Genomic DNA, 13773 nt, shown 5'->3' with positions numbered 1-13773 from the left:
TCAAGCCTCTTATTTTAATTATACATGTTCTATCTTAGCAATTTATTTTATGAAAATCCTATGGTTTGAATTAATGAGTAGATCTAACTGATTAGATTTTCATAAAATAAATAACTATGATGTGAAGTAGATGTTTTGACTTACTCATCACTTCTAATTAAATAAATTTATATTCAGAATCATAATAAACAAATATTAAAAAATAAATGTAGAAGCATACTTTTTATCATGTAGAGTAAAATTAAGTGTGAAGATAAAAACTTTTTTTGGGTCCCATTAATTGTGGCCCCGTGCCACCCACTGGTAGGGCCGGCTTTGCCCATATCCCATAGGCCATAGCATCAAGAATCATCCAATATATGAAATGCTAGTCTGCTACTCATGTTTTGGAATAATAAAATCCAATGCCTTCCGAGTTCCCTTATATGTTGTATTTATAATTTTATACCACACATTTTTTCTACCACTTATAGAGACTTCACTTAGTTGCTGCCATGAGCTGCTGCTCTGACTTCGGTTGCAATAAAGGTACCAAGATTTTGGCTGTTATATTTGACTTGGATGGCACACTTGTAGACACCGGTATTCTTCTAATTCTAGTTCATCCATATCGTTGGTGAAACTTTGTTTCTGTTGTGTTCTTGTGTTTTTAGTGCGGCCCAGTCTACGTCTGTTTGCGAGTTGAGTGTTGGTAGAGTCATCTTAAGGGTATTTCATGGCTCTGAAGTCTTCATTTTTTTCTTCTCCTCCAAAATCTAACTCGCAAATGGATACTTAATGGGTGGGAAAGATAAATGTATGCAGCCTTAGCTCAGCTATTTTCAGGATTTCAACCTGGGACATCGTGGTCAGTACACTCACTCTCTTTGACACTGCATATGTGTTGATGATTTTTCTATAGGAAGGGCGGGAAGATATGTATTGACTGAATTTTTGGCAAAGTATGGGAAAGAATTGGACATGGAGAAGGAAGGGAAGAAGAGGTTGGGGATGACACAGAAAGAGTCAGCAGCTATATTCGTTAAGGACTACGAACTCCCATTAACACCTGATCAATTTATCGAAGAGATCACACCTCACTACAGGGAAAGGTAACATTTAATAGATAAGATCAATAGTAAATGCATCATAAGTCTATGAGGTTAGAATCATTTCTAATATGGCAATCAGTTGCAATCCGCAAGTTGCGACTTAGTCTCTGGAGTTTCTGCAATATATCACCCTATCCTTGATAAGCTACCCCTCTCAACTATGAATTTACGAAATTTGTCACCCTTTAAGCTTAAATACTCATTATCATATTTTATTCCCTAAAGAGAGTCTTTTGCGGCTCGAACCCATGACCTCAAGGAATAATAGCCAAATATATCATTGAGTCCCTACCACTAAGCTATTTTTTAATGTAACGCCCTAGCCTTGACATGTTACCCCTTTAGCCAATGAATTTATTGAGAGTCACCCTTTAAGCTTAAATATCCTTGTACTATTCTATTCCATCCAAAGGGAGCCTCCCGTAACTTGAATCCACGACCCCATAGACTTATAACCATAGATTGTAGTAAGTCGTTACTACTAAGCTATCACATTTTCTCACAATTTTCTGGAATTGTAGTGAATGCAATATAACTGCAATGTGATAGCAACAGCCAAAACACTGATGGTAATAGATTAATGAGCAATTTTATATGTACATTTAGTTTTTATATCTCACTCCTACAAGACTATACCTACAATTTTTTGTGAAAGAAAAGGGAAATAACAAGGATGTTAAATAGTGCTTCTCTTCCTTCTTTTCCCAAAATGCTAAGCATAGCCATTAGATGTACAGACCAAATGTACAGATAACATTGTTTGTAAATTAATATCCCAATTCACCACTTAGTACACATTTTACCTGTCATGTACATGTAGTTTACTGGTTTAAATGGTGTAGGAAATTTGGTATGTTCATATCAATGTTTCTAACTTGGGTGGAAGATTGAGTGAGTGTTTGTTTCTGTATTTGGTATGGTTTAAAAGCCAATTTGGGCAAAAGCTATCAGTTGTAGCTTTGGGGTGAGTGCGACTCTGAAGCTCCCCCAACATCGAAGGGTTCTAGATTGCTGGCTTCACTAAGAGGTTCATGTTGTTACAAGGACATTTTGATACTTGAAACACTACATAGGTTGTTCATTTCTAAATAGTAATTGCTAACTAGTAAGAAATGTTTTATTTTATTTTGCATACAAAGATGATAGTTTTTAAGATTTTCAACTCACAACCTAGATTATTATGCAGATGTTTTGAAGTACACTTAACCTATGTGTGTAGAGCAGCTAATTATATTTGAAAGTGTCTCATTACATTTTAACATTTGGGGAAATTAAACAGATGTTTCGGTTTGGGGATTATATACTGTATCTATAGGAAGGAGGCTCATTAACCTGGTAGAGCACAGCAAGACATACCATTTATTAACATGTTTTAAAAGTAAATGCACATTTTGAAGTGGTTTTACAATTTTCAATTGGTCAAAATGGTTGGAAGCTCACTGTTATTTGTGTTGCTGACATACACATTCACTGGTTCTTATTCTCAAATCATAAATTGATTTAGGTGGGCAGACGCCAAAGCATTGCCCGGTGCTAACCGACTTATCAAACATCTCCAGAAAAACAGAGTGCCATTGGCTCTAGCTTCAAACTCCATACATGAATACATAGAAGCAAAAATTTCTCATCATAAAGGTTGTTTTCTGTTGCCTGGCTAGCAGTTGTTCATTTGTCTTTCTATTTCAAGGGGTATAAAGAATAAGCTTGCCATTCTAGTTATTAATTCTGAATTAATTACTCAACATCTTGAACTTTGTGTTTCTTAAGTAACTTCTGACAAGATAACTACATATTTGTTTTTCCTTTTGCTTAAGGTTTTTTAATGAATTAAATGATTAGCCCAATGCATCTAATATTAGTGAGCCATAACCAACATGGATGATAGAATTTGGAGAAATGTTTGAGAGTTATACAGAATTACGAAAACATAGATTCTCCAACTGATAAGTAATCATATTTTACTCCTCAGATGTACGTTTTAGATTGAAATGAATATCCAAACTGTGACAAAATTTACTTATAGTACAACTTTAAAGTTGTAAAACTTTCCAGCTTACCTGATCACTAACTAAACAATATTAAATGCTTAAGTAGTTCCTGGCTGAAGGATCTACCTTGGCCAGACTCCCTTATGAGCCATAAAATTATCCAGTGACTTTTTTCTTTCTTTGCTTTCATTTAGTTCTTGAATACCTTTTGCTTTGCCTTATTGAGATATAATTTCTTGCTTAAACTTCTGTATTTGATGCTTACTAAAATTGGTTTTTGTAGGTTGGAAAGAAAGCTTTTCTGTTATTCTAGGAAGTGACCAGGTTAAATCTGGGAAGCCTTCTCCTTATTTGTAAGACTCTCTGCTACTAGTAATACCGTGATTACTACTTGTAGATGGCATTTTATACTTTGACCTCCCAAAGGTCTTTTAGAGAACATAATTTTTTTGTAAAACTGGACCTATCACCGTAAATGGCAATGAACAGCTGTAGCATTTTCCAGTCGCAAATTAGTCTTATCTCCATCCCAAATTTTAGAAGTTCTCATGACAAAAAGATACTAATCAAATAACAGTTGTCTCAATGCCATGCAATGACAATATATTACTTTTCCTTCAAATCTTCCCACATTTCTCAGTTTTACAATATTCTGTTTAATAGAAATTTCAAATTGAGCCGATTACACTTCCAAAATTGATCATAGTAGTAAAAAGGTCTAGTTGTTGCAGATTTGAAGAAGCTGCCAAGGAAATGGGTGTAGATGCAATTAACTGCCTGGTGATTGAGGATTCCTTGTAAGTTTCCTTAAGTTTCTGCAAGACTACGCATGATTCATTTGATATCGTGTTTTTTACAGAGCTTACAATGAATCTATACGGAGTACATCATGACTTGTCACGATCTTAATTGCATTATCTAGGAGTAAATATCTTAATATTGGCCAAGGTAGTGTTAGTATTTCTGGTGTTAGATTGCCGAGTACCATCTAAAGTTGGCAAGAGAATTCAAACTAAAGAATGATCCCTAATCTAGAGGCCACTGCACCACCTGTGGTGAACCCTAAAATGGAAATATTTCTCTCACCTACCCTTTGCCCATATACAATTCTTGAAAGGCCTTCCACTGATATGTGTGGATGGTTGTTGAGTGCAAAAGGTGTCACTTGTTAAGTGTATGTGTCTATGTGACACAGCAATTAGATGAACCTCCTTCTGCATAAATTAACATTATAAATGTGTCAACTTGTTTGTTTATTGAGAATTTATGATCACCCACATATATCCATACAGGCATGTTTTGGAGGAGATATTTCAATGAATTCCGAGTTGAATTATTTTAAAAAATGCTCATCAATCATAATGCACAATTTGTCTAGTACTTTCTGATTTAACACAAATCAAGTTTTTGTCAAGTAATTTACCTATTCTTAAAATGGTGATTTTAAATAGTTTTGATTGTTTTAAAGAACACTCAACAGTATAGATGGTTCTTGAGAGATATATGTATATGTTCAGCAGAGTTGATGGCTGCTACTACGAATTTGTCTCTAAGTATTGAGCATGTCATTTATAGCGCATGCTTTGCCATTAGAAAGTCTCACAGCATCTCCTGCCAAGTTTTTTATTCACCTTTTGTACAACGAATCAAACTCGTGCAAAATCATATTTGTCACATTTAATTCATGATCTGCAATGTACTTTAACAGTGTTGGTGTCCAGGCAGCCAATGCCGCAAAAATGAAGGTAGTGGCTGTACCATCACGAAAAGAAGCCGATTGTTATGTGGTAGCTGATGTTGTGCTTCATTCACTCTTGGAGTTTCAACCTCAGCTGTGGGGTCTTCCACATTTTGATGACTGTAATGCACTTAGTTTTAACCTCTGTTGATTGGTTTCTGTATATGCTGTGTTCTCTTATCAGTGTAATCTTTCAAACTAATATTGGCAGGGGTAGATAAAGCATTGCCTATTGAGCCAATTCATTTGAGTGGTTTGTACGTCACCGGATCTCTATATGAAACTACAGGTTTGTGAAACTCTAAGGATGCATTTTGTTTGTTTTCTATTTTCATTTTTAGTTGATGTGTTCATTTGTATTTAAAAAACGTTACATTGTTTTCACTTAATTTCCTGTGAAAGAAATGGTGTGAACAAGAAAAAGTTTCACTATTTCTTTTACAAAATATTAGAAATGGAAATGAAGTTGTATATAGAATAAAGAGTAAATACGTATTTCAGTCCCTCATGTTTTTCGAGCTTTTACCAGTTTGATCCTTCAAAATTTGAAAAACCCACAATGGTCTCCAAAAATTTAAAATGTGGGTTAAATTAGTCCCTTTTAAAGTCAAATTAGTCCCCATCAGGTAGTGTAAAATATGTTAAAAATGACTAATTTAACCTACATTTGAAATTTATGGGGACCATATTGGATTTTTTCAAAATTTGAGGGATCAAATTGGTAGGGTCAAAAAATATGAGGGACTGAAATTGGTATTAACTCTAGAATAAATGGTAATCATAGGTGTATATTCTAGCTTCTTAAGCAGGTAAAAGTTTTGTGTAATCAATAATGAAAGCAGTAAACAAGCTTTAATGCCCTCTAACTTTAAGATATAATAAAAGTGGTAACTTGAACAACGAATTTTATGCTTCTCATGAGCTTGAGTTTTTTATATTCCTAATTAGATGCTGTTATGACATTAGAGTAACAAGTAATAATCTCCAAAGAACACATTCTCCAGTCTTAGTAGAGAAATGATTATTCTTGCATATTTATAGCATCTTGCATAACCACTGATCCCCTCAATTTCTGATTTGATACTTTATTATAGTTTTTAATTTTTATCAATCTGATAAATATAATTCCTTCATACAGGGAATGCAGCATTTTCTCTTCCTGATCAAGTTGTTGGACTATACATCGGTTGGGCCAAGGTTGATACAGATAGGAGGAACTTAAAGATATTGGTTAGCATTAACTTTGACCACTTACCAGGTTTTGCCAACAAAAAAATAGTAAGTAGTTCATTCTCAAACTCTGTTATTCCTGTTTTTGTTATAATTTTATTTAGTGCATGAGTACATCATCAGCAACTTCTGGAAACAGTCTTTTTGCTTGCAAAGTTAAGATTGCATATATTTACCCTCCCAAATCTCACTTGGTGAGAGCCTTGTACACTGCGCCGCCATTTTTATAGTACATTAGGAACTTCTGGTGGATACCTTTAGCACCTTTGGGTCATTATGTCCACCAAAATCATATTACTACGAGCAGATTATACATTTATCCTAGTATATGGATTATGGATTACACTGTTTTTCTGTGACATATTTATGGGCTAATGATTTTTTGTTTTATCCTTTCGACCTTGATGATGGTTGTACAATATTCATTAATGGAAATTATCGTGGTTCATTTTGCAGAATGTTTGCCTTATTGATGATAACAGTGAAGATAAATCTGAGCAGAAGATGGAAATCAATCTTGTTGGCTACATAAAAGCGTTGGATAAGGTAATGATTTGATGGCCTAATCTAACTGGGACGTTTTCTTTCTGCAACAAAGAGAAAATGATGAGTAAAGATGCATTAAACAGTATTATTTGTATCATAGAAGTTTTATGATCGGATAATACTAACCACACACACACAAGTTATCTCTCAGGCCAAGTTAGTTACCATTTGATAAGATTTAAAATGCGGATTATATCACATGAGTCCGAAAAGTACTACTTATTACATTAGCCTCAGCTTGTTGCATATTTTTATTTTAATTACAAAATGTAGATATGAAAGATGAGAGTATTATTCAATTCCAAAATATATATTTATTTCACCATTTTTTCTAGCACCCTTTAAAGTCAAAATTTTCGTGCATGAACAGGAACTCACGTCAACCGAGTTGGAGAAACTCACAGAATACAAGTCCCTTGCGAGAGCTTCACTGGATTTGCCATCATTCAGTTATATTTAGAAAATGTTGGAGGCGAAAGTCAAGGTTACCTTTTAGTTGGAGAAGTTGGGAGCCATAATTATGTAGAGAATAAGATGTATTCAAGTCTGACACTGTTACTGTATCATCTACAATTTATTTTTAATCGACATTGATTCTCAAATAAAAGTAATATAATGAATGATAAATGATGTATTGACTGTGTATAAATTTTACATTGTCAGTAGATACATTTTACAATTAACTGGATTCAGCTTTTTCATAAGTAGTCATTTAATGCATAATGCAAGATATTCCTCCAACGATTTCTTGGATACCCAATACTCAGCTACGAATGAGAAACATTCAACCTGTTAAAAATAAATTCTGATAACTTGTTTGTTTAATAAAGTTAAATTTATTTTTAAATAGGTGTCTATTTTTTGTTTGATATACATGACCTAATTTATGAGGACATGCTTCACATGCTTGCAATGATTAATTAAGTGCTTACTTTAAGCAACAACACATGGACAACAAATTGCACTATAAGATTGGCAGTTCCTATTACATTTTAAATTGCCAACCTTAAAACTAGTATTGACGATAGGATTACCTCTTAAAACTAGTATTGACGATAGGATTACCTTGCCCATCCTGACAATACTCAGACAATGCTCATCTAAATTAGAACAAGCATGGGCATACGCGTCTGAACAAGTAAACATAGGCAAGGCGAGCTTGCGAACCGTCCTAAACAAAACAAAAAAATCTATAGGAATTTATATACACTTCATACAAAATAATCAATATATAATTTACATACAAATATATTTATCATAATAAACAATCATACAAATGGAAAAATACATATCAAAATATAAATGTAATATATAATACACAATACACAATAGACATAGTACATAATTTACATATAAAATACAAAAGGAATAATATATATGCATATATATAATATAAAAAATACAAATGCATATACATAATAAGAAAATGATAATACTTTCTTACATTTAATATACAAATGCATATGTAATAAATGGAACAAACTTTCTTACATTTAACAGAATACATATACTTTTTACATATTTGATATTCAATTATTTATCTAATAATGTTTGGGCAGCTTGTTTTGCTCGTTGGAAATGTCCATAGGCAAATAAGGCATGTTAAGCAGACATTTTAGGGCAGATAGACAAATTTTCCGTGTTCTACCCACCCAATAAGTGCGGGCAAGCCCCATTGGCTTTGCCCAATTGTCCATGATACTTAAAAGCATATCACACATAACATCAACGGAAACCCAAAAAAACAAAAAAAAAACATAGCAATTACAGGCCCACTTCAGAAATTTTCTTTGCTTCAAATCTTCTACCAAATATAAGAATTTTTTTATTCCATAGTGAGATTCTTATTAATATCAAAACTATCAAACATCACTTAAGAGTAACCCAACCGATAGGCAGAATCTAATCCTTGTGAACCATAAAGAACACACTTTGTGCTCGAGTTTGTTGGTAAACTTAGATTGCTTTCCCTTCACACTAGGCTATAAACCTCATCTGTTTTCAAAACCATGTTACAATGAGAATTTAAAATCGCCATTCCTTTTAGCATAAAGATGCACTTAACCATCAATCTGAATGCAGGCTTACCATTATTATTTTTAATTAATTGCAACAGACTACAAATTTATGATACTAAAAGCCTTATGACATCTCTCCCTCTAAAGTCCAATCGGTATGGCCCATATATTAGTAAACAGTTTATTAAAAAGTATTTCCAATTGGACATTAAGCAACATTCGTGATAGGAAAACATAAATACTACGACGCACATTACAAGGAGATGATACACAACTTACATGTAAGTAAAACTGGAGAACCACGCTTAACAAAAGACATTCTGGAAGTGATTCAACTGAGGAAAAGCGATAATTGCTTCTAGTTCTAATTGCTGGACTGCCGCAACTCAGGGCGAACAAAGTCTGCATCTGCTGGCACAGAAATGTCCACTGTAGGTCTCAGTTCCGCACAAACTTTTATGGCTCCATGAACCGGGTCAGACAGAAAGTTGCTGATTAAATCCTGGTTAATAGGTGTGTCTTTGTCCACTGCTACCAAGGCCTGCTGGGTTATGATGTAATCAAATCGTGGAGCCCATTTCCTCGAACCCAACCTTGCTGTGGTTGAACAGTTATCAACCATGAAAGAAACACCTCGGGCATGCATAAAAGGATTCAAAGAATCAACAGACTCAATCACACTCTCATTAATGATTTCAGAGTAGGAATGTCCTTTCTTCCTCAGGATCTCAATCTGAAAATTCCAATTGTAAGCACAAATTAAGACAAGAGAAGGGTTATGTTTATGTTCAACTTCAACCCTAGCAAAGATTAAAACTTATATCGTTTGCCACTAGCAGTTGGAGGAAGCAACTGGGGTGAAAATATTGTTTTAGATGAACGAACATACAAAAAATAATATTAAAACGAATGTAGTAGAAAGGAAATAGAAACAACACATGTTGGGAAAACAATATGGTAAAATATCGCCTAACGTGATTTAGACATGTGAAAAGAAGACCAAAAGTGGGAAGTTGTTTAAGATGGAACCGTTGTTTCAAATTGCGGACACATCACCTGATGTGGCTGCAATATGGCAGTTGTTGTGATTGCCGCAACCACATCACGGTAATGCTGACACATCGGACTGCATTTGGGCCGCATCAAATCAAATTCAATTTTTTTTAATCACAAAACAATTCACACTACAACGACCACAATCCACATTGCAACAGCCACCATGATCACACTGGATGGAACATAGCCCCATAATCAGAGAGTTGTGACCCAAAAAATGCAAGGCCAAAAATTAAGAATGGGTTGTTAGTCAACCTAATGGGAAAAGGCTTTATTTGCAATAGTAGTTGACTTGTCAGTCCCAAATTTGAAATCAAACAAGGACTTGTGGACAATATGTGCTATCCAATTCCCAAAAGACATGCATAGAAACTCCTAGCGTACCTGGGCCATCATTAGTGCCACAAAGACACCTGCAGTAAATGGATATAATGGGCCTAGATCCCCGGCAGGTCTTGAAGATCTGACACGCTCACCAACCTTCCACATGCGGGTCTGATCAATGTTACCCATGGGAAAAGCAGGTAGACCCTCTTTCTCCTGCAATAAAATAGGAGTATAATTTAAATTTAAATTCTATTACACAAAGGTTGATTAATCTAGATGGAAAATAAATTTTCCCTTACATAAAACCGACGTCCAGCCAGAACAACACTGCGAATCTCATTACCACTGGCTACATCCTCGTAGCACTCGTACAAAATTTCCATGCAGGGATAATAAGAAGCACTATAAGCATTTTGAAATTCCTTTTTCCCTTCATCAGATAAAGCATTGTATACAGAAAGCATGCCCTATCCACACCAACAAGTGCAAGAGGTTGTCAGACTCAGAACACACAGATATCCCAGCGCAAGCACAGGGAGGAAAAGCCATCAAACAAGAATTTAATACTAAAAGATGAGCATGAAAATATAACCTTAGTTGAGATGGTTTTAGATATAATTCCTGTTATGCTTTCAACGGTGTTCTTATAAGCCAGATCTTCACCCATTCCATTTTCAGTGTATCTCCTAAATAAGGATTCCACAATTCCATGAACAGCACCAAGTAAAATGCCTATAAACCAATAAGCATAAAAAGCATTAGTTGCAGAGTAAGTTTTCAAGGACAAAAATCAAAACATTGGCGAAGGTGGACCTCTTTCCCCAAAGATATCACTCTTATATTCCTGCTCTAATGTAGTGGCAAAAGTGAATGGAGAACCAAGGGCAACGGACCACCCTAAAGCAACATCAGTTGCCCTCCCATTCACATCCTGCATGCAAAAATAGTTGCCCAAGCAAAATAAATTAATCAATTAACATAGAAGCAAGAGAACAATAAGGAAGTTTAAGTAGGGAGAGGCTACGAGACAACGAAAGAGAAATCACCTGGTGAACTGCAAAACTTGAATTAATTCCAGCACCATTAACCTCTTTGCCTTGGACATAGAGCCTCCTCACAGACGGACCCATTCCCTTTGGGCACACAGCAATTACACTAATGTTCTTTGGAAAATCAAGTCCTGCTGATTGTAAATGGCCAAGTAGAAACCCATGGGACAGACCGAGAATGCTGTTCGGCTTCATGTGGGAGAATACTTTTTCGTAATTATCAGCCTGCATCATAAAGAAAAATGTTAAAATATTCTTCATCTGGTACCAAAGCGAGATGCAAAATAAACATTGAGTAAACTAATTGACCTGTGCAGCATCAGAAATTAACAGCAATACAAGATCACTGCCTGAGATAGTTTCCCATATGTCACCTAGAGTCCCATTCTCCTCAGAAAAGCCAGCTGCTCGAGCTTCAGCAAATGAACGAGAACCTTTCCTGAGTCCAATCTGTGATTGAAAAACAGGAAAAAAGTTAACAGCCAGTTAATTAATAATCAAAACTTAATACTGACTAAAAAAGACTGAACCAACCAACAATTGAAAACCAGAATCACACCTTGACAACAATGTCAGACTTTGCTTCGGCAAGTGAGTCACGTAGATTCTGTGCCTGAGCAGGGCCCTGGTAAATATAGAGCCAATTTAGCAATCATGACAAAAATTAGGTACTGTGCAACAACAAAATTTAAAACAAAATAAAATATATTAACATGAAAAGCACATATTAAATTTGCAATATTACATCATAAATGGTATGTTTATTGGTCTCCTAACAAATGGTTTAGTTAGTTGTTGATTAATATGAATGTTTGATTAGTTAGTCATTAATTACAATACTTTATATAAGACACATCAAACATATTGGAATTTTATCAATGACTTTGACCATTCTAGTAAATTTTAAGTTTTGTCATGACTTCATTTTCTCTATTTTCTTTGGCTCTTAACATTCTGAACATGATATTAGAGCTTAGATGGTACCCACCATAAAGAGAGTCTCCCTCCAAAATTTCCTTTACAATTTTTTCTATTCTTTTGCACCTTCTCTGTTTTTTTCCACTTATTTTCTCAACATAAACAAACCAAAAAATTTCCATCATCTTCCATTTCTGTGCCTTTTCCCACATTTCTATGAAATAATTCCCATCTCTCATTGTGGGTTTTTTGGGTAGATTCATTTTCAGAGTTTGCTCTTTCATAGATTACTCCCTCTATCTGCCACATTGACCTCCATGTTCGCAGAGCTCAACAGTGACAAGACCCAGGTCTTAGACAGTTCGAGGTTATTGTTTCACTTGCATGGTGTTTCCCTCATTCTGCTCTTCTCCCAATAGTGTCTTGGTGCAAATCTGTTCATTCAGAGTTGCTTGAGTTCAAACATGACCTAAGCTTCATTCTTATAATCCGTACTTCCTCTAGTCTATATCTATATAAGCCACGTAATGGCTTTGTATCAAAGACTTCACACCATTTTTGGAAATCTCAATTTTCTCTAGCTCTGGCAATATTTCTATCTGTTGTAACATTTTAAACATATGTTAGCTATATGATACTCTATTCATATAAGAATTTGCTTGATTCAAGTGACAAAGAACTCAGTTTCCCTTAAACAATATCTCGAATTACAACAATAGCAATTGGAAAATATAGTGTCTAAAAGAGCTTTGCCACTTAAATGAGTCTTTCTAGATCGAGTGCTCGACTCGGATTAGCCAAAGTCCAAAGCATAGTTACCTCTTATCAGATAGGGACAGTGGTACACGGTTCACTTGGGTACAGTGTGACTTTATACATTAATTCTAAGATACCTTATTTATGACGAACCCAATGTGTGGTAAGGTGATTTTGGCAAGTGGTACATATGATAAATAAGTAAGTATGGTCCAAATTGACTTACCAATGCGAAGAGTGACAAACAAAAAATATGGATTTGTTAAGAGCATTGTCATTATAAGTTAAACTTATGACAGAGAATAATGAATCACCTGTGATCCCCAACCAATGACACCAATCTGCTTAATCCCCTTGAAAGCATCTGGCAACAAATGGAACAAATCCCTACCTCCTCTAACAATGTACTGCAATCAATCCAAAACACAACAATCACAACAAGTTCAACATCTAAGAATCAAATACATAAGAAAAGCTTCAAAAGAAATCGAGAGCTTTCTAATACCTCATCGTTTCCCGCGAGGCTAATCTTCTCCTTCTTGAAAACGGATGTTTCGAAATCAAGAAGTGCAGGAGATTTCGAAATCGCCGGCGCCGATACCATCCGAGAACCCACGGCAGAACCGCCGGCCTTGCATCGGCGAAGGCTCGGGGATTTGAAGCTGAGCTTCGAAGACAAAGGTTGAGGTGCGAGGTTAGTGGTGGCGAAGCTTCTGGTGACCGGTTTAGCTAGGGTTTCCGATGTGGCGAAGATTGCAGGAAACGACGTCGTAGCCGCCATTGCAGGATAAAGGAGAAGAAGTGGAAACAGTAGTAATAGCAACTAAGAGAAGTGGTTGAAAAATAGCATATTTTGGTTCAGTGGATTTTATATGTGGGCATCGAGGGGATTGTACTAACGTGCGCTGGGTTGGGTATGAGTCTGAGTGCATGTTTAGTATTTAGTAGTAGTATGTTTCATGTTCTTCCCAATAATTAAACTTTCAACCTTAATAATTAAGTAAAGTTTTACACTATTTGTTCAACAACTTATTGTTAATGCATGTTTTCTATGGA

At 35.2% G+C, this 13773-nt stretch overlaps 2 protein-coding genes across 3 annotated transcripts; one reads left to right on the top strand and one right to left on the bottom strand.

Annotated features, from left to right (window-relative positions):
• The first annotated feature begins 397 nt into the window (after positions 1–397).
• Positions 398–7447, top strand: LOC109338859 (bifunctional riboflavin kinase/FMN phosphatase-like). 2 transcript variants are annotated; one of them, XM_019576207.1, is made up of 12 exons: positions 398–582; positions 902–1091; positions 2596–2726; positions 3363–3432; positions 3811–3876; positions 4788–4939; positions 5029–5106; positions 5956–6095; positions 6504–6594; positions 6962–7065; positions 7106–7116; positions 7274–7447. In XM_019576207.1, exons 1-10 carry the CDS (start codon positions 495–497, stop codon positions 7051–7053), a joined length of 1098 nt encoding a protein of 365 aa, XP_019431752.1. In that variant the 5' UTR covers positions 398–494; the 3' UTR covers positions 7054–7065; positions 7106–7116; positions 7274–7447. The 2 variants fall into 2 exon arrangements, with proteins under 2 accessions (XP_019431752.1, XP_019431753.1); XM_019576208.1 differs by lacking the exons at positions 7106–7116; positions 7274–7447 and having other exon boundaries at positions 400–582; positions 6504–6593; positions 6964–7065.
• A 1298-nt stretch (positions 7448–8745) lies between these two features.
• On the bottom strand, positions 8746–13572 carry LOC109338860 (ketol-acid reductoisomerase, chloroplastic-like). The gene is made up of 10 exons (XM_019576210.1): positions 13223–13572; positions 13032–13124; positions 11603–11668; positions 11353–11493; positions 11041–11268; positions 10808–10925; positions 10587–10726; positions 10294–10461; positions 10052–10207; positions 8746–9344 (listed from the first exon to the last, which is right to left on the bottom strand). Exons 1-10 carry the CDS (start codon positions 13496–13498, stop codon positions 8976–8978), a joined length of 1755 nt encoding a protein of 584 aa, XP_019431755.1. The 5' UTR covers positions 13499–13572; the 3' UTR covers positions 8746–8975.
• Between the last annotated feature and the right edge of the window lie 201 nt (positions 13573–13773).

This window comes from Lupinus angustifolius, unplaced genomic scaffold (genome assembly GCF_001865875.1).
Source record: "Lupinus angustifolius cultivar Tanjil unplaced genomic scaffold, LupAngTanjil_v1.0 Scaffold_45_124, whole genome shotgun sequence".
Taxonomy (NCBI): Eukaryota; Viridiplantae; Streptophyta; class Magnoliopsida; order Fabales; family Fabaceae; genus Lupinus; species Lupinus angustifolius.
This window is presented reverse-complemented; position numbering and strand designations above follow the sequence as displayed.

Bases quoted from the DNA above. Each gene is read 5' to 3' on its own strand.
- LOC109338859 (XM_019576207.1), top strand. From the start codon at position 495: ATGAGCTGCTGCTCTGACTTCGGTTGCAATAAAGGTACCAAGATTTTG. The intron at 1,092-2,595 runs GTAACATTTAAT...AAATTGATTTAG, and splicing joins ACACCTCACTACAGGGAAAG to GTGGGCAGACGCCAAAGCAT. The intron at 6,096-6,503 runs GTAAGTAGTTCA...TTCATTTTGCAG, and splicing joins GTTTTGCCAACAAAAAAATA to AATGTTTGCCTTATTGATGA.
- LOC109338860 (XM_019576210.1), bottom strand. From the start codon at position 13,498: ATGGCGGCTACGACGTCGTTTCCTGCAATCTTCGCCACATCGGAAACC. The intron at 11,669-13,031 runs GTGATTCATTAT...TATATTTACCAG, and splicing joins TCATTGGTTGGGGATCACAG to GGCCCTGCTCAGGCACAGAA. The intron at 10,926-11,040 runs GTGATTTCTCTT...TTTTGCATGCAG, and splicing joins CAAGTTTTGCAGTTCACCAG to GATGTGAATGGGAGGGCAAC.